Raw genomic sequence first — 20974 nt, forward strand, 5'->3', positions numbered from 1 at the left:
TTCAAAATCACTAATTATTATAGAAATCCAAATCAAAACTACAATGAGGTATCACCTCTCACCAGCCAGAATGGCCATAATCAAAAAGTCTACAAGCAATAAATGCTGGAAAAAAAAAAAAAAAGACACACACACACAAAAATAAATGCTGGAGAGGGTGTGGAGAAAAGAGAACCCTCTTGCACTCTTGGTGGGAATGTAAATTGATACAGCCACTATGGAGAACAGTATGGAGGTTCCTTAAAACAAGTAAATATATAGCTACCATATGATCCAACAATCCCACTCCTGGGCATATATCTGGACAAAACTCTAGTTTGAAAAGATACAGGCACCCCTATATTCATAGCAGCACTAGTTACAATAGTTACATGGAAGCAACCTAAATGTCCATTGACAGATGAATGGATAAAGATGTGGTACATACATATATAATGGAATATTACTCAGCCATAAAAAGAATGAAATAATGCCATTTGCAACAACGTGGATGGACCTAGAGATTATTATATTATACTAAGTGAAGTAAGTCAGACAGAGAAAGATAAATATCATATGATATGCTTATATGTGGAACATAAAAAAGTGATACAAAAGAACTTATTTACAAAACAGAAATAGACTCACAGACTTAGAAAACAAACTTATGGTTACCAAAGGGGAAAGGGGGTGGGGGAATAAATTGGGAGTTTGGGATCGACGTATCCACACTACTATACTTAAAATAGATACCCAACAAGGACCTGCTGTATAGCACAGCATACTCAATATTTTGTAATAACCTATAAGGGAAAAGAATCTGAAAAAGTAGAGATATATATATGTGTATGTATAACTGAATGAGTTTGCTGTACGCCTGAAACTAGCACGACATTGTAAATCAACTATAGTCCAATAAAAAATAAATTTTAAAAAAGGAATGTTTTAAAATTCCAGTCTTCAGCAACCACCACCCTGATCTGTCAGCAGCTACCAACATCAAGGCAAGACCATCCACAGCAAAAAGATTATGACCCACTGAAGGCTCAGATGATGATCAGCATTTTTTAGCAATAAAGTATTTTAAAATTATGATATGTACCTTTTTTAGACATAATGCTATTGCACACATAAGAAACTATAGCATAACATAAACATAACTTTTATATGCACTGGGAAATGAAAAAATTCATGACTACCTTTACTGCAGTGGTCTGGAACTGAACCTGCAATGTCACTGAGGTATGCCTGTATACATATATAATGTTGCACTGATCACTGCTTTGTATATTCTGCTTGGAACCTGTGGCCTGCAATAATTAAGTTGAATTAAAAGAGTCTGTTTCAATTGGTTGTGAAGAAAGGCAACCTTCTCATTTGTCTAAAATATTTACAAATTGGAGAATGGCGTACTCTATATCTAAACCAGCATAAAGATTTTAGCAATAAAAAGAGAGGAAAAAAGCAATGACACCCATGATTTGTCCACAAATTACCTTAAAATTATCTTTATCCCCAATTCATGCATGCTTAGCACACATATAGTTTTTTAAAAAGGCAAGATGGGATTAGTCCCCACTCCCAGACCTTATTTCCTTCTTTCCAGGGTTCTGCTCAAAAGTCCCCTTATTAGTGAGGCTTTCTCTGACTTCCCTCTATGCCGGAATAACCACTACCCACCAGCTGGTTTATTTTCTTTCATAGTGCCTTACCACGTTCTGGCATGCTATATATTTCTTCATTAATTGTTTTTTTGTTTCTCTTCCATCGCTAAAATGTTCCATAAGAGATGATGTTTCTCTCAGTTTTTTCATTGCTGTATTGACATTACCTACAAAACGATTTCTCAACATTTGCACTACTTACATTTTGGGCTAGATAATTCTTTGTGGCAGGGTGTTGTCCTTTGCATTGTAGAATATGAGCAGCATCCCTCACCTCTACCCACTAGATGCCAATAGCACCCTCATCCCCTAATTGTGACAACCATAAATGACTCCAAACATTATCAAACATCCCAGGCAGGCGGCAGGGGGGAGGCAAAATTTGGGATTGAAAACCACTGATCTAAAACAGTGCCTGGCACAGTGGGCACTAAATAAATATTTGTTGAATGAACAAACAAATGGATAAAATCAGTATATCTCATCCAGTCAAAAGTTTTCCTTCTCGGCAATAGAACAATTACAACAGAAAAATTAAATACAGAGAGGACTTTCCCAAGTAAAGTTCCGTTTCTATTCAGGGCTTAAAATTTGTCCTTTTACTTGTGTTCTCCTGCTAAAGACTTTAAATAAAGACATTTCCAGAAAGTGCCCATTTATTTAGCTTCTAATTGTTTTGGCTGCCCTATGCGGATCACCAAAGGAGCCTATAAATTCAAACCAATGCCACTTAAGCATTTTCCAAGACAGGTAAGTTTTGTTGAGTTCCCTTTTGAAATCCACTTCTCTACTGTCCATAGCAATTAGCAGTCAGAGGAAATAAATCACATGCCCTTCGAATGAGGATACAGTATTTCCCTGCCCCAATGTTTGAGCTTTCAAATTCAGAGCAGGGGAGAGTCTACTCCTCCATATTTTCACTTCATACTTAATATTGGCTCCTCTCCAAAACCTGCCTGACATGCAATTATTTTTAACCTATTTCACAGAAGGCCAGTTTCATTCATCTTTCTGTGGATCAGATTTCCACTGAAACTGATAAAAGATTTTACTGTGTGAAACTAAATCTGTAGGGTTCAATGCAATGCGAAGCCAAGGGTTTTGAGGTTTATGGGGGCAGATGTGACATACAGCATGGAGGGGGACAAAAGAACATGTTTAACCATATTGGGGGTTTGGTAATGATCTATTTGAAATAAAACCCTAGGTAGAATTATAGGTGTGTGTTTGCACTATATGGGTTCAAAGGGGATTGGACGGCAGGGGTGACGGTCAGAAAATCTGAACTCAATTTCTGACTCTGTTATTTAAGGTAAAATACTTACCTTCTCTAGAAATTAGCTTCCTTCTCTATATAATGAGATAGAATTGGATAGACTTTATCACCTTATCTCCCTTGTGTGTTCTTTCTCCATTGTTCCCTATTTCTTTAAATGACACCACTGTCCCATTAATAGTGAGAAATCTGAGAGTCAACTTTGACTTTTCTTCTCCTTTACCCCTACACTGATTGCTCACCAGTTCATGTTAGTTTCATCTCCTAGATTTCTCTTGATCTGTTCAGTTCTCTCTGTCCTATTGGCAACTAGACAAAGCTTAATTGCCTCTATCTCTCCCCTAGCAACTAGACCCTCTGGGTTCATGGCCACTTTCCTGTCTCCTTGCCTTAATCCTTACTCTCTACCCTCTTCCTCGAAACCTGGTTCTACTGAGGCCAAAGTGATCTTGTGAAGAGAATTTGATCATGTCACTCACGTGGAGATATGGGGATATATGTATATGTATAGCTGATTCCCTTTGTTATAAAGCAGAAACTAACACACCATTGTAAAGCAATTATACTCCAATAAAATGTTAAAAAAACAAACAAAAAAATGGCTCCCTGATTTCCCATTCTTCTTAAAAATTCCAGATTCCTTAACAAGGGCTTCAAGATCTGTCTCCTGATCATTTCTCTAGACTCATCTCCTTACTGCATTCTTTAACATTTGTATTTTCATCATGCTAAGCTTTTTGCAAATCTTTCTTTGCCACCAAGCCTTTGGACATGCTGCTGCCTCTGCTCAGAATCCCTGGGCTTCTCTCTTCACCAGTGCTACTCCCTTTCAGATTCCATTCAGGTGGGTCTTCTCCAGTAGACCTGACCGCTAGGCTGCACTCTGCGTAGCATATAGGTCATGGTTTATTGTAATTATATTTGTACATCAGTTTTTAAATATTGACTGATATTTTAAATTGCAAAGCGATTTGTTTGCAGAATCTTTCTAAATACTTTTCTCCTCTTTTGCAGTTGTCTCATTCAACTCCTAATAGAGCAGCAGTGTTCTGGCAACTTTTTATCAAATCATTTCAAAGCATTAAAGCAGTTTTCATGGAAACACACATACTCTTTTACACTCACAGGTCATCAGTTTATGTAAGTTTAAATTAAATTAATGTAATTACAATAAGAAGTACAACTGACATAATGAGGTTTGCTGTTGAACACAGCTACTTCTTGGAGAAGATGCAATTTGATCATTAAGTGAATAAGTGCACAGGCATCAGTTGGTACGTCTTAGGGAAGGATTTATCCTGCTACTTTAATACCCTATCTTTACATCTAGATTGTACACTTCTTGACAGAAAGGACTGTTATTTTATTCACTATTATATATCCAACATAAAGAATAGTCCCAACTCAAAACCAATGTATAATTTAAGAAATTGATATTAAATTAGATACAAGATTTCTTTAAAAACTATGGAATTCATAAAATTGCTCACCTTCAAATTCTGATTTTTCTTACTCTTATTTAATAATGAACATATGTATGGTTGTGACAAAATTATGAATTAGGGTCAGGTTCTTGCACGGTATTATCCTTGTATTCTCCACAGTTAAATGACTGTGAGCGAGCTCCTCAATAAATGAATGTTGAATGGTGTATGTGTGCTTGCATAATCTGGTCATAGGGGTGAGGAGTGGGTATGAGGGCAGGTGTTGGTAATCCAGGCATTAAGTAAAACCTTAAGCTCAGTATACGAAAATATTAGTTCCAAATCTCCTTTATTAAGAGATAAGTGAGATTTCAATGTCATAATGGAAATCAAAATCCATGATTACTTATTGGTAGCTATTGATGAATAATATCAGCTAGGGACTTTAATCCAAATAAATAAAGACCTAGAATGTTAAAAGTAATAATAAACTGTGTATGTTAGCAGGACATGTATCTTATTTTAGTTACCTTGCTTTTTCAACTTTCTTGAGAAGCACAACATTTTCAGTGAATTTCTCAGAAACTTATTTGTGCTGGTGACTTAGCTTCAGGGTAAATGAGAAAGAATCAGATTTTTTTTAAAAATTCAAGGGTTTTTATTATGTCAAACAACATACAAGGAATTTGTATTCAGATTTGAATTTGAATTCAGCCTGAATAAGGAGAATGAACATTAGGCCTGGTACTGAACCCACTTTGTAGAAGCCCTTGCTGTTTTGTGCTTTTTTTTTCTAGAGCAGGTCCAGAGCCCAGAAGAAGAGTTTCCTGAAGGATGCTCAATCTCTCCTCCCACCCTTGGAACATTTCCAAGAGGGAAAAAAAAAGGAGGAAAAGCAGATGCTGCCATTCAGAACCAGACATAGAAAAATGGCAAGTAAATCATGGTCATGAAAATAATGACTTACATTTTTTTTTAATAAATTTATTTATTTATTTTTGGCTGTGTTGGGTCTTCGTTTCTGTGCGAGGGCTTTCTCTAGTCGCGGAGAGCGGGGGTCACTCTTCATCGCGGTGCGCGGGCCTCTCGCTGTCACGGCCTCTCTTGTTGCGGAGCACAGGCTCCAGACGCGCAGGCTCCAGACGTGCAGGCTCAGTAGCTGTGGCGCACAGGCTTAGTTGCTCCGCGGCATGTGGGATCCTCCCAGACCAGGGCTCGAACCCGTGTCTCCCGCATTGGCAAGCAGACTCTCAACCACTGCGCCACCAGGGAAGCCCGACTTAACATTTTTTTAGAGGTTTCTGTGAGTCAGACACTGAGTTCAGCAATTGGCCTGCTTTATCTGGATTCTTACGACCTCCTAGCAGCGAGTAATAGTTAAAATGCAGGTTTAGGAGCCAGACTGACTCAGTTTCTGGTTTGAATCCACTTACTGTGGTGTGACCTTAGGCCTTAACCTTAACCCGTGTTTCACTTCTTCACATGGAAATAAAAGGAAGGGAATAAAAAAATCTATGTAGTGTTTTTTGTGAGGATTGAAGAGCTAATATAGACAGGCTCAGTATTTAGTGCAAAGTGAGAACAGTCATCCCTTGGTATCCATGGGGATTTGGTTCCAGGACCCATGTGGATACCAAATTCCACAGATGCTCAGGTCCCTTATACAAAATGGCATAGTATTTACAGAACCTCCTGTATACGTTAAATCATCTCTAGATTACTCATACATTGTTAATGCCATGTAAATAGTTGCGGGGCATGCAGCAAGTTCAAGTTTTGCTTTTTGAAACTTTCTGGAATGTTTTTAAGAAAAACACTTTCAATCCTTAATTGGTTGAATCCTTGGGCGCAGGACCTGCAGGTACAGAGGGCTGACCGTACTCAAAATGTTAGGTTTTATTATCATTACTATCACGGTTGTTCTTATTCCCCCTCTACAGATGAGGCAATTTAGTGAGTCCAAATGACTTGGCCAAGGTCACACAGCTAGTGGATGGCAGGGTCAGAATTGAACTGTATGTTTGCCTGTCTAGCACAATTCCACTACATACAACACAATGTACCCTGATCATAGCATAAGTAGGCAGGCTGAGGAGGGAAGAGAGCCCAGGCTTCAGAGCTAAGCATGTCTGGTTTGAATCCCATCACTTCTCCATACTCTGTGAGCCACTGGATAACTTTTACTCACATTCACTCTGTTCAGTTTCCTCATCTGTAAAATTAGTGTGGTATCCCACTTCTAGTGTTACGAGGAAGACTGTAGATAATGTATATATTTTTAAGTTGTTACATCATAGATGCTTGATAACTTGCTCTCGTGGGCTATCACAATATAATTAGTATAACTGCAGTCATAGTGTATAATGCTTTAATATCAAAATTATTTTTTAAGAATATATACTTCTATAAATAAAGTGTGGTCTATACATACAATGGAACATTATTCGTCCTTAAAAAGGAAGGAAATTCTGACATCTACTATAACATGGATGAACTTGAAGACATGATGCTAAGTGAAAAAAGCCATTCATCAAAAAACAAATATTCTGATTCTGCTTATATGAGGTACCTAGAGTAGCCAAATTCATAGAGACAAAAAGTAGAATGGTGGTTGCCAGAGGCCGGGGGAAGGAGGAGATGGGGGGTTATTGTTTAATGCATATGGAGTTTCCATTAGAGAAGATGACAAATTTCTGGAGATGGATGGTGGTGATGGTTACACAACAATCTGAATGTACTTAACGCTGCTGAACTACACACTTACAAATAGTTAACATGGTCAATTTTATGTTTCATATATTTACCACAATAAAAAAAATAAGAGAAAAAAGAACATTTTTGTGTAAGAGGAAAACATTATTAAAATGATTGAAATGAGAATCACAGTCTTCAGATTAGCTCCTGGTTCTTCAGAAATATTTTGATGTTTTATATTGAGTTCCACCAAGTAGTCACTTTAGTCTTTATATTTTATGAGGGAGAAGGTGTGCGTGACTTATTTTTATCCACAACATATGTTTCTATTTGAATTGGCAGGTGAGTATTAATCAGTGTAGAAATCATTCTAATGATACTGTCAGTGGAGAAATAATATTGTTGTGACACCAAGAGAACATTTTATTATATACATGACCTTGAAATAACATTTTTGCCAGGAAATTTAATGCAGTGCACATGTGGGACATGATAGAAAGAAGCCAAGCTAAAGTGCATTAGTTATGTGCGCTGCACATGATGTATAGGCCAAGCGCCAGTGAGATACAAGGTTATAATTGACTATGAAGGTCATTCCATCACCAGTATAATATTTGGAACAAATATGTATTCAGTTATGCTATTTATACTGCAGCTCCTCATTTTTATAAGCTTTCCTTTTTATGAGTTTTTTTTAACTCCCATAAGGCTTTTTTTTTTTAAGAGGTCCATTTTGTTTAAATTGTCTTGCACTCCAAATCCAAACCATTTTGAATTTTGAAAGATGACTTGCTTCTGACATTGAAACTCTTTTTCTTTTTAAATTTACTATAATAAATTTTAAATTTTGAGAAAAAACATTTAATAGACCCAGACAGTCTTGTGTGTGTGTCTGTTCTATTTGCATCTGTTTCAGTCTCATTACATTCATACTTACTGATGTTCTCTTTTATCTCTTGCATTAGTTCTGCCTTGATAAAATACCAGCTCTAATTGCTCACCTTAGTTTCCCTTCCTTGACTTACATAGGACCCTCTTGGGCAGCAGAAGGAGCTGTTCATCTCTGGTCTCTGCTCTAAGCTCCTCTAAACCTTTGTTTTTTCTCTAGACGCAATAGTGAGTATTTATCCATCTCTGCTCTCTCCAGAGAGCTCTTAGCCTCAAAGCACGAATATTTCTAAACTTTCTAGCAGGATCCTGTTACTTGTTGAATGTTTTCATTGCGAGTTTGGAGAGAGTGAGTCTCTACAAGAAACCTCTTTTCTTATATATTTTGTCTTCTGCTATACTGAGATGTTTGGGTCCTATTTCCATTTAACTGGCACTCTTAATAAAGTAATGTTTTCAGAGAGATTACAAGGGTGGCTATTTGCCAAATTCTCCTGTACTTGAAAGCAGTGGTCTTTTAACCTAAATTATAAATAACAAGGGAGCCAAGATCAAAATCTTTTTCTCTCGGAATTCTTTATACATGATTCCAATGTCATCTAGCATCCAGTGTTGCACATAAGAAATTTAATTCAAGTCCTAGTCTCACCTGAAATTTTTCTTTCAGGAAGCTTGTAAGAGTTTCTCTTTATCCTTGGAATTTAGAAATTTCTCTATAATATGTTTAGGTGTGCTCCTTTTTACGACGTGTAAAAGGCAATTAAATATTTCAGAACTAGAAAGACTAGAAAATTTTGTTAATTTTATTGGTTATTGTTCTAACACATGCTTATTTTTCTCTACCTGTTCAGGTGTCCTTCGTCCTGGATTAATATTCCACATGATTTATCTTTCCCTCTTCGTTTCCATCTTATTCCTTTTAGCATTTCAATCTTCCATTTGGGACCATTTGCCCTCTGAGTAAGGTACATCTTTTAGAGTTACTTTTTATGAGGCTCTTTTGGTGGTAAGATCTTGTTTTTCTAAAATGTGTTTATTTTACCATTATTTTTGAGAAAGTTTTGCTAGGCTAAGGCGACAGCTATTTTCTCTTAGGTCTCTAAAGGCATATTTTACTGTGTTCTGGCTTGTGTCAGTGTCGTTGTAAGGGCAGCTATTAGTCTGATTGTTAACCCTTTGTAGGTAATTTGTCTTTTCTTACTGCATGCTCTTAAGATCTAGTTATTCTTACTGTTTCAAAGTTTCAAAATGCTGTGTCTAGGTGTGGTTTTCTAATTTTATCTATCATGTTTGGAATCCATTAAAATTTCTGATTCTGTGGCTTACTGTCTTCCACAATTTCTGAAGTCTTTGGTAATTGGCACGTCGAATATTTCCTCTTCCTTACATTCTCTGTCATACCCTGTGGATCTCCAGTTAAGCATTTGTTAGACCTCATCCAGTTCTCATTGTCTCCCAACCTATGCTGCATATTTTATATCTCTTCACTTCACTCTGTTGCATTGTGTATAATCTCTTTGGCTTGGTTCCATTAATTTCTTCAGCTTTGTCTAATTTACTGTCTTATCCTTTCACTGGGTTTTGTAGTCCACTAAGCTTTTAAATTTTAATTATTATGAGTTTTACTTTTCAAAGTTTTATTTCATTCTTTTAAAATCTACTTCATCATTTTTATAGCCTTTTTTTGTTTTTTTTTAACACCTTTATTGGAGTATAATTGCTTTACAATGTTGTGTTAGTTTCTGCTGTATAACAAAGTGAATCAGCTATATGTATACATATATCCCCATATCCCCTCCCTCTTGCGTCTCCCTCCCACCCTCCCTATCCCACCCCTCTAGGTGGTCACAAAGCACCGAGCTGATCTCCCTGTGCTATGCAGCTGCTTCCCACTAGCTAGCTATTTCACATTTGGTAGTGTATATAAGTCCATGCCACTCTCTCACTTCGTCCCAGCTTACCCTTCCCCCTCCCGGTGTCCTCAAATCCATTCTCTACATCTGCGTCTTTATTCCTGTCCTGTCCCTAGGTTCTTCAGGAACAGTTTTTTTTTCTTTTCAGATTCCACACAATGAGTTAGCATATGGTATTTATTTTTCTCTTTCTGACTTACTTCACTCCGTATGACAGACTCTAGGTCCATCCACCTCACTACAAATATCTCAATTTTGTTTCTTTTTATGGCTGAGTAATATTCTATTGTATGTATGTGCCACATCTTCTTTATCCATTCATCTGTCGATGGACACTTAGGTTGGTTCCATGTCCTGGCTATTGTAAATAGAGCTGCAATGAACATTGTGGTACATGACTCTTTTTGAATTATGGTTTTCTCAGGGTTTAGGCCCAGTAGTGGGATTGCTGAGTCATATGGTAGTTCTATTTTTAGTTTTTTAAGGAACCTCCATACTGTTCTCCATAGTTTTTCTCTTGTTTCTTGATTATGAGTTCAAACCACTGTTTTTATAGACCTACTAAATACACTTTTTAAGTATGTCTAATAATTCCAATATTTTAAGGCTTTCTGGGTAAAATTGTGTCTTTTTTCCTGTATCTGACTCATGATACCTCGTTTCCTTGTATATTTTAGGAATTTTTTTTTGTGATCTCATGTTCCTTGCAATATATCTGTGGGAATTATTTGAAGCCTGAGTTGAAGAACTATTCAATTTCATTAAAAGTTTGTTCTTAATTTCCTTTCTTTTGTTCTCTTTTGGCGTATATATTTTCCCTTGTTTTACTTCTTAACTTAAATCATTAATTTTCAGTCTTGTTTCCTTTCTTATATATAAACTTAAAGCTATACATTTTCCATAAGCAATGCTTAAGTGACATTCCACATGTAATATTTTTCTTATCTTTCAGAATAAATATCTTCTACTTGCTTTTGTGATTTCTTCTATTTTCCACTAGTTATTTAGCAGGGTTTTTTTTTAACATTCCTAAACAAATGAGCTTAAGTTTTATTTTTGTTGTTTACTTGTAACTTAATTGCGTTGTAGTTGTGATTCTTATGTACTGATTCTTTGAAATTTTATGGTCTACAATATGGTGTATTTTCATAAAGGTTATGTTTGTCCTTAAAAAGAATGTGAAATCTCCAATTCTTGAGCACACATTTTTCCATCCTAACTGGCCTGTCATTGAGCTATGTTTATAATACCATTATTATGGAAAGTTTGTCAAATTCTGCTTACAACTCTCTTTTTATATCATATGTTTTGAAACCATATTATTCAGTACACACAAAATTAAAATTTTCATATCATTCTGATGAACATTTAATCATTATGGAGTGCCTCCAAGTTTATTTTGTCTTCAAGTTTATTTTGTCTGGTATAAAGATAGCTTTACCATCTTTCTCTTCATTAGTATTTGCTCAGTATTATTTTTTACTCTTTACGTTCAAACTTTCTATGTGCTTATGTTTTCTGTCTTGTAAACAGCACATAGCTGTAGCTGGTTTTCTTTATTTTAAATCCAACTTGATAATCTGGCTATTTGATTTATTATAATTGCTCATATATATGGATGTACCTTATATTTGTCTTTCTCTTTTCTTCTTTTGAATTACTTTTTTCCTCATTACATTTTTGCCTCTACTGGTTTTGAAAATTTACATACTATTTCTATTATTGTGATGATTGTTCTTGAAATGTTAACATGCAGTCTTAATTGAAAAACATCTAAATTACTCCAATGCCTTTACTTTTTTTGCATCACTACAAAGATGTTTAAATGTTTAAAATACTTGCAAAGCTGCCCTCTCCTCTAATCTCTCCTACTCCCTCCCAGCTATCTACCCACCTCAGTCACACCAGCCTCCTTCCTGATCCTTGAACAGGGCATGCACACTCTCACCTTAAAGCTTTCCACTGGCTGGTTCCTCTGAGGAAAACTATGTACCCCAGACACCTGCATGACTCTCTGTCTCCTTTCAAGTGTTTGCTTAATTAGAAAATTTCCCCACCATCTAATTTAAAATTGCATACCTTTTGGGCATTTCCTAGAGGCCCTCATTGCTGTGTTTTTTTTACCATACCAATTATTACCTTTTAGTATACTAAATAACTTATTTATATTCTTCTTTCCCCACTAAAATTTAATCTCCATGAGAAAAGGGATTTTTTTTTCAATATTTTTTAAACTGCTGTATCCTCAGCTCCTAGAACACTTTCAGGCTCATAGTAGGCCCTTAATAATCATTTGTGAAATGTTCAGTGAATCCAGGCCCCAAACCCATATGAGAGCCAATTATTGTCCCTGAACTATTAGGGAACCTTCGCTCCTGCCTCCCTTTTTTTTTTTTATCATCACCCAGAGGTATGGCTGAGACAATTTTTACCGATGTCTCTCCCTTTGGAGCATTATTTGTACTGAACTAGTTCACCTTTTCCTGAGTGTGTTTCCTTTCTGTTCCTGGCTTTATGCTATTTCTCTAATCAGGTTCCCCACTGCTCAGAAACCTAGCCCAGATCTCATCTCCACCGTGTCCTGTCTCCTCGTTGTGGACACACGAAGTTCTCATCCTCTTAGGACACCAGTGTCTGTAGATGTCTCCAGGGTATTTGGTGGTTTTAACTTCACTTAATTCCTTGGACTGCACTTAAAGTTTACTCCAGCCCTCAGAGAATTTTTTACACATTTTTGAAGCCTTATTCATTCATTTAAAATATTTTTAAATGTTTTATCTGGTGTTTTTAAATGTCTCTGAATCTCTACCAGTCAAGCTGGGATTCATTTTTCATGATTTGTGAAATATACACAAATATTGAAAAATGAATCCCAGCTTGACTGGTGAACTATACCTGTGCCTTTCTTCTATAGTCATTTATTTCTTCTCTTTGCTGTTGTCACTTCCATGACCTTCAGAGCCACTGCCACAGCTGGAACTACCACTTGAGCTATTGTGTGGCTGCTTAGGGAAACTATTAAACTGAATTCAAGACAATAATGCATTAGAACACAAGGACTATCTGGTTTATTATTGATGTCTCTCTAACTGAAAACTTTTGTACAATCTTGTACCTATCCTCCAAGTGTGATTCTTCTGGCCTGTACTGGAAACCAAGATGTTAGACAAAGATGAAAAAAACTATATTGAAAGAAAAAGTCTAACTGACAATCTCATGTTTATTTCACTACTGAAACTCAAACTATTGTGGCACAGGCAATCTTGGACTAGTAGCTTGGGAAGATTCCTTAAGGAACACTGAAAGGTGGGAGGAAACTTACATGTAGTTCAAGTTCTTAAGACGACCAGTCTGAACAATGACCATGATCTTTTAGGGATTAGATTATGTGGGGATATTGGTTTCCTATTGCCTCTGTAACAAATCACCACAAATTTAGTGGTTTAAACTAACACATATGTATTATCTCAGTTTCTGTCGGTCAGAAGTCCAGAGCGGCCGAGTTTCTGCTTAGAGTCTCACAGCTGAAAGTAAGGGGTCAGTAGAGCTGTGCTCCTTTCTGGAGGTTTGAGGGGGGAAGCCTTTCCTCACTCTTTAGGTTGTTGGTACCTATTTCCTTGCTGGCTATCAACCAAAGGATGTTCTCAGCTTCTAAGGGCCACCCGCATTCCTTAGCCCTTAGTCCCTCTTCCTCCATCTTCAAAACCAGCACTGGTGGGTCAGGTCCCTCTCAGTCTTCACCTCTCCTTGTGTTCTCTTCTGCTTTTAAGGGCTAATGTGATTAGATTGGGTCCATCAGGATAATCTCCCCATCCCAAAGTCTGTGACCTTAATCACATCAGCAAAGTCTCCTTTGCCGTGTGAGGCCACATATTCACAGGTTGCAAGGATTAAGGTGTAGACATCCTTGGGGGTCCATTTTCTGCCTACTACAGTGAGCAAGAATCCAGATTACAGAAACCAGGAGAAAGTGTATCAATAGTGGAAAGGGAAGTCAGGACCACTAACGTCTAGGTATGAAGGCCACTGATATCCAGAGATATTTTCTGAAGCCCAGAAGTTTCTCCATGAAGACATGCAACAGGACATTAGCAGATATCAACGAATCAGACTCACAGCTGAGGCTCATGCAAGGTGGGATTTGATGTTAATAGAAAGCCCTTAGCCTGATGGCCACTGGTAGTCTTTCAGACACCACTCAAATTTATCCAGGCTGGTGTGCTTTCCCTCTCTGGAATGACAGAAAATTCTTCAAGGAAGAGGAAGCCCTGAGGCACCAGTCTTATCTCCTGCTAAAGCTATCTCTTGGGCTTCCCTTTGAGGTTGGCATTTTCAATCCAATTTTGGGGCTTTCAGCCTGTTTAAATTACAGGCCACCAGCAGAATATCTTTTTTAGGTGTTTTCTTTTATCTCTCCTTATAGATTGCCTAGCCATGGTCTGAGTTCATATCTCATTTGTATGCTTTTGCTGAACGTGGCAAGGAAGAATCAGAGCATGCCAACATTTTGATTTTTTCTACCATTTCCTCTAATTATATGCCTTAGTATGCGGTAATATAGATTTACCAAATATTTTGCCACTGGATGGTAATGATCACCAACTCTCCAGACTACAAATGTCTTCCTGGTATCCTTCCTCTCCCACTAGGCCACTTTCACATTACAGGTTGCATTATTTGCAGCACTTAAATTTCTAGATACCAAAATCTCTGTCATATACTAATAAACTTTCCTAAAAACAACAGAAAAATGTGGCTTAACACATGGAAATTTATGTGTCTCATTCAAGAAGTCTAGGAGTAAGGAGGCTCTTTACATCTTTCCATACACTGCCATCCATTGTGTATAGGTCTTAATCTTTGTGGTTAGTACTTCATGGTTCCAGCATGGCTGCTGCACCTTCAGGATTCACATCCACATTCCGGGCAATAAAAAAGAGGCAAGAAACATAAGGGGTGAAGGATGGAAGGAGGGGCATCCCAACCAAGTTTGCCTTTTTACAGACTCCTGAAACCCCTCTCAGATTTTTGCTTACATCTCTCTTTTGCCATAAATGAGACATAGTTTTAAAAAGAATCTAAGAAGTAAGCATTTTTATCTATTCAGGGTTCAATTTATAAAAGACAAATGGGAGAATAGATATTGGACAGGCAAATAGCAGTGTCTGACAACTATATTGCTATTGTAAAGAATAAAGATATCTGTATATATATACATGCTTACCAAACAAAATTACCACCATATAATGCTAAAGTTGAAAAAGCAAGTTGTAGAGGAACGTGTATATGGTATATGTTGTTAAAAAGAAAAACAATTAACTGCTATATGTATATATATATGTGCATGAAAATATTTTGGGAAGGTTATACACTAAACTGGAATGCAGCTAAAACTACAGTGAAAATTATATTACAGCTAATAAACAGGAATTGCATCTAATAATAATAGCAAACATTTACACAATATCTACTATTCTTCCAAGCACTGTTGTGTTTAACAAACATTAACTAATTTTATCTTCACAATCACTTTATAAGGTTTTACTAATATTACCCTTAATTTACAGATGAGGAAATGGATGCACAAAGAGTTAAATACCTTGTTCAAGGTCACATACCTAATGTTAGAGGTGGAGTTTGAATCCAGGAAGTGTGGTGCAAAGTCTAGGCACTTAACCTTGAAATATATATATAATTTTATAACTTGATAGAATTAAATCAATTACCTCTCCTTAAAACCCACCCCAAAAAAGCAGCAGCACTAGCAACAACAGCAAAGCAGAAAGAGTGCACATCAACTCTAAGCAAAACATGGGCTCTCAGTGAAGATTGTCATCAGTCCTCCCCAGCCATGCCCTTACCTTCAGGTGCTTTTTCATCTCTCTAGAAGACCAGGGTTCTCCCCACACATACTCCCAGCCCAGGAGAGCTACCCAGGATTCCAATCACCAGCTCTATTCTGAATTTCCTCCATGGGCGATGCCCCTATTTTTCCTTCTCTTCCTCTTCTATCTGAACATAGCTGTCCACCCACTTTGGAGTCATGCATTTTTCTTGACAAGTTGATAACTATAAAATAATGAGATAACTGTTTGCCCTAAGGGGCGGAAAAGTTCAAGAGCTGAGAGAAAGAACCCTGTCATTCCCATGTCTGTGGAAATAACTAACATTTATGTGGTTTTAAAGACCTTAAGGAGCTTCCACATACCGTCGTTCATTTAATTCAGTCTTTATGATAACTCTGTGATGGTTTTCATTCCTAGTTTACAGATGAGGAAACTGAGGCTCTGTGAGAATAAGTACTTTTTTTTTTTTTAATCCACCAAGTTCTCTCTGTGAACAGTGGCAGAGGTGATCTTAAGTCTGGTTATCCTTTCCCCAAACTGCAGCAAACTCCTTTTACATAAACTTTCTTGGCCAGGAATTTCCACATATGTTACTCATGAAATCTGTAGCTAGAATAGTGAAAATTTATCATCACTGCTGGAAAAATAAAGCTCGAGGGTAAAAGAAAGAGGTTGGGCAAGGGGAGGTCACTTACATGGTACCGTTTTCATTCACAGTAGCATATTTCAGTTAAAACTATCTAAATGTCCTTTTAGCCTCCATTTCCCTTTAGTTTTGACACAGTCTTTTAGTTTATGCTAACTACTGGAAAATAGTCATTCCTAAAGATTTATTTTTCCTTTTTTCCTAAATACTTAGCTCCTCTGTTGCTTTATCTAGAAATAAAAGATTATTATGGCTGACTGCTGATTTGGGTGATCTATATTGGTCATATTCGTGTGTTACAAGTAGTTTTACGTGTAAAAACGTAGTATAACTGAAATGTAAACGTTTTAAAGGTTGAGAAGGATCTTATAAAAACAAAGCTTGTGCCCACAATGCATTGCAGAGAGTTTGTTGGTTTAAGAAATGCGAACAGAACCCGTGTTTAGAGACCGGATGGGAAAATGATTGTTTTCCGGAAACAATCGGAAAATGACCGGAAGTCTTTGTTCCCACAATAAATTTGAGTCAAAAGAAGAAACAAAGGTAGCTCTCAAGATTGCTCCACTCTGAATTCTCTAAGCAGGTTTTTATCCCTGAAGGGAGAAGTTTCTGAAGTTGAATATCTTGACTGACATTTTATTTCCACCCCTGTGACCCCCTAACTTGATTTCTAACAAGATATTGAGCAGGATTGGAAAATCTAATTTTTAATTAATAAAATCTGATATTGTACATTTAAAGTGCAGCAACTGGAGAAATATGTAAAATAAGTTAAATTGATGTAGTAATTGAGTCCTGGAATTGAGAACTAAAAAGAACCTGAGAATGTATTTTTGGAATATTTCTTGGCCAAAGATCAGGAAAGACTTCCTTCTCCTTGCTAGGCCCCCCTTATTTGTAAGGCACAAAATGTTTAGAACTTGGAAAAGCAGACATCGGTTAGAACATTTTTTCAGCAGTGCCCCTTTTATTTTTGAGGTAATATTAAATAATAATTGAATACTCTCCATACTGGTTTGAAGTTTCTGTCTGTGAGCTGTTTTATATATCCCAGGATAAGAGAAGCCCCGTCATTCCCCTCTCTGCCCTCTGACTTCCAGCCCCCAACCTTTTAGAAGGAGCAGCCAAAGGTAGGCTCCCAAAGGTCACAAGGTCCACTTGTGAATACAACCTGTTCACTGCATCTCTCCTCGCCAGTGACCTGCCTTTCTCTTTTATATCCAGAAGAGTTCATAATAGTGACGCCTAATTGTAACTCTTCCTGTCGAATTTGGGGTGCTGAGAGACAGGCTTCTTATACCTTCCAATAAAAGTATCATAAATTAGGAAGAACCCCCAAATTCTCATAACACAGATCAGGATATGAAGGCTCCTTACATGATTCTCTTCTTCAATAACTTATGTAGATTATTTCTCTGGCACTGAATGACCTAAGCCTTGTAAAACCATGTGCTGTTAAGTGCTATTGGTCAAATCCTTCTTCTTTCCTGATGAAGGAAGAATAGTTTCCAGGCAAATGACCCAGAAGCATATTCACCTGCAAGTCAGGATTTTCCAAAGGCCAATCTAGTGCACCTTCCAAACTAATGCTGGAATTACCACCACAGTATGCTTCCCGAGGTTTGATTATGAAGCCTCTGTCGGGACTCCTGAAATGACTGGGCCAGGGACAGAGGAATGCTCACTATTCTTAGTGTCTCTTCACATTCTAGGGGCAGTCTCTTTACATGAACCATTAACTCTGCTATGATAGTATTTCTCCAGTTGTCTTAGCTCTGGGGTCAGCCAAGAGAACATCCTCTCTTTATTTCCACTTCCATAAGTGTGATCTGTGCACTTTTTCCCCCATACAGAGTCTTTCTAAGCCCTTTTGTAAAGCTCTACATCCTTAGGAAGTAGTGTCAGCATTAGAGATGTCTTACACATCAGTTACTAGAATCATATTAGTTTCAAAGGAAATAAAATTACTTCTGCAACTAGAGGCTACAATGAAAATTAAGTTTGTGATGACATCAGGCTTGAAGCAAATCCATTTACACACACACATACACACTGCCCCACTATCTGTCACTGCTCTGATTTCATCTGTGACCTAGTTGTGGCTTCCAAAATTTTACATCACCATGGGGAAGCTCATCCTTGAAGATATTTAGCTTTCTTACATTTTACTTTATATAAAACCTTGGCTACATGTGAGGCTTCCCATTTATCTCAACATCTCCTCAGCACTGTGATTTTTTTAATTAGAAATTTCCGTTTGGCAGCTCAAGTATTCTGAAATAACAAGATATGCATCCCATTGAAGATGAGCTGTGAAAAATCTTAGTTGAAATTTGTTTAACCTACCACTGCCTCACTCATCAGAGATTCTAACTGTGAACTGAAAGACAAATCTCAATCAGGTACAGTTGTTTTCATGGAGATTTGTGTACCACCCACTGAGAATGAGGGGCAATTATTTTTAATAATAGAGACAAAATTGGAAGGTGTTCCACTTACTAATTAAAAATCTTCCCTTGACTTAAATGTGTCCAAAAGAAATTCTGAACTATGATTTTATGCATTTTATCTCTAGCTGAAGACCAGGTTTATAACCTAATATAGTAGCAATGGGATATTTTAAAGACTAGACATGTCAATTTTTTTTTTTTTTTTTGCGGTACGCGGGCCTCTCACTGTTGTGGCCTCTCCCGTTGTGGAGCACAGGCTCCGGACGCGCAGGCTCAGCGGCCATGGCTCACGGGCCCAGCAGCTCCGCGGCATGTGGGATCTTCCCAGACCGGGGCACAAAACCGCGTCCCCTGCATCAGCAGGTGGACTCTCAACCACTGCGCCACCAGGAAAGCCCTATGTCAAATATTTTTTAACTGACCTGCTAGAAGTATTCATTCTCACACCTCTTCCTTCTCATAGTTTCATAGGATTCCAACCTTAAGGGAAACTTCCACACATCACTTCCCAAGAACACACGTGAAGACACTCTAAGCCTTTTCCCTTGCTAACAATAATCCTGCAGTGGCGTTGTTTGTAATGAAGGAACCAGAAATCTCAACAGAATGCCTCACACATACATGTTTTCATTTAACAGAAAAGATGACCTCACAGGCTGGGTGTTCCACGGCTGAGACCCTAACTCAGGAGAAGGAACATCAGAGAATGATGGCAAAGCGTTCGAAAATCATCAAGGAGCTGTTACAGACAGAAAAAGACTATCTCAATGATCTAGACCTGTGCATTCGAGAAGTGGTTCAGCCCTTGAGAAACAAACAGGTAAATGCAACTTTGAGGGTCCCCCCTGCCGCCACCCATATCCTAAACAGGATCACCAGCACCATGAAATCGGCACTCAAGTGCATCAGGGTACTCTCTGCCACAGCGACGGTGGAGTGATGGGCCTCCTCCCCTGAGGCCCTGGGTGTGAGCTAGCAGAGGCATCCTCAGACTCAGACTTCTGTCAACACAGGGACACCCAGAGTCAAGGAAACTGTATTCTAAACTATGGGGGAAAGGAAACTCAGTTTTTGCCATTTTGAAATTTCAATGTGTTCTTTCTTGGATTCCTGTGGAACTGCTAACAAAATGTGAGCAATGAGTTTTTAGCAGTTTAGGAACAACGCACTTAATTTGATCCAGAGAAGTCAAGGTTTCAGAAGAGAAAAATGTGGGGGTTTTTTTCTCCCCTACATTGAGAGCTCAATTAAACTTATGACTATTAACTAAGTAAAATTCAACACAGAAATTAACCTGAATGTAAGATAAAAAATTTCTCTTTGATAGGACTGTCCTCAGACAAAACTTGAGGTGTTTGTAAGTTAATCATTCTCCTCCTTTTTAATCAAGGCCTTTTCAGGGAATTTCTTTCAGGCAATTAGAGTAAAGATACAAGGATGTTTGTGTGTGTATATATATATGGTCACTAGAGCGGTAAGTGGTCCTCATACACAATTCAAACAATATACAAAAACCATAAACCATAAACAAAAACATAAAGTAAAAATGATCAGAAATTCCACTACTCAAAGATAATCGCTATTCACATGGTTGGGAACATCCTTTCAGACATCAGTTTGGATACTTACATATCAACACACACATATATATTTTTACATAAATGTAATCAGAACCACACATGCTACTTTGTAACATACTTGTTTCATTCAGCAGTCTGTTGGGTGTATCTTTTCATGGCCTCTAACACTTTGCAATGGTTTTCTACTGTTACTGATGCAGAGACACACATATTTTGGGTACCGTCACCTTATCTACATAGAATAAATTCTTAGAAGTGGAATTGCTAGGTCAAAGGATATGCATATTTAGGATTTTGATAAAGATTGCCAACTGACAACCAAAAACTTGATACTGTTCTAATTTTCATTCCCATTAATATTGCTTGAGAGGGTGCTTCTCTGCAGCCTCTTTAAAGCTGAGCATTATTGGTTTTACAAACAACAATGAAGACCAGGTGCCTTCGATTTCTTCTGACAAATACCTTCTTATATATTCATCAGCCATTTCTATTCGTTTAATCCCTATTCATATCCATGTCTGCCCTTTAAAAAAGTTATGGCTTGTCTTTTTCTTACTGTTTTATAAAACCTCTTTTTACATTAGGGATATTCTTTTTCAACCCCGCATGTTGAA

The 20974-nt window shown here is 37.5% G+C and overlaps 1 protein-coding gene across 1 annotated transcript in view; it reads left to right on the plus strand.

Moving 5' to 3' along the window:
• Positions 1 to 20974, plus strand: part of LOC138414076 (rho guanine nucleotide exchange factor 38-like) — a 100321-nt gene that overhangs the window by 20082 nt on the left and 59265 nt on the right. The window contains exon 2 of the mRNA XM_069540661.1: positions 19419 to 19600. Within this exon, the coding sequence (XP_069396762.1) occupies positions 19419 to 19600 (182 nt within the window). The remainder of the gene's footprint in view (positions 1 to 19418; positions 19601 to 20974) is intronic.

Source organism: Delphinus delphis, chromosome 5 (genome assembly GCF_949987515.2).
Source record: "Delphinus delphis chromosome 5, mDelDel1.2, whole genome shotgun sequence".
Lineage (NCBI taxonomy): Eukaryota > Metazoa > Chordata > Mammalia > Artiodactyla > Delphinidae > Delphinus > Delphinus delphis.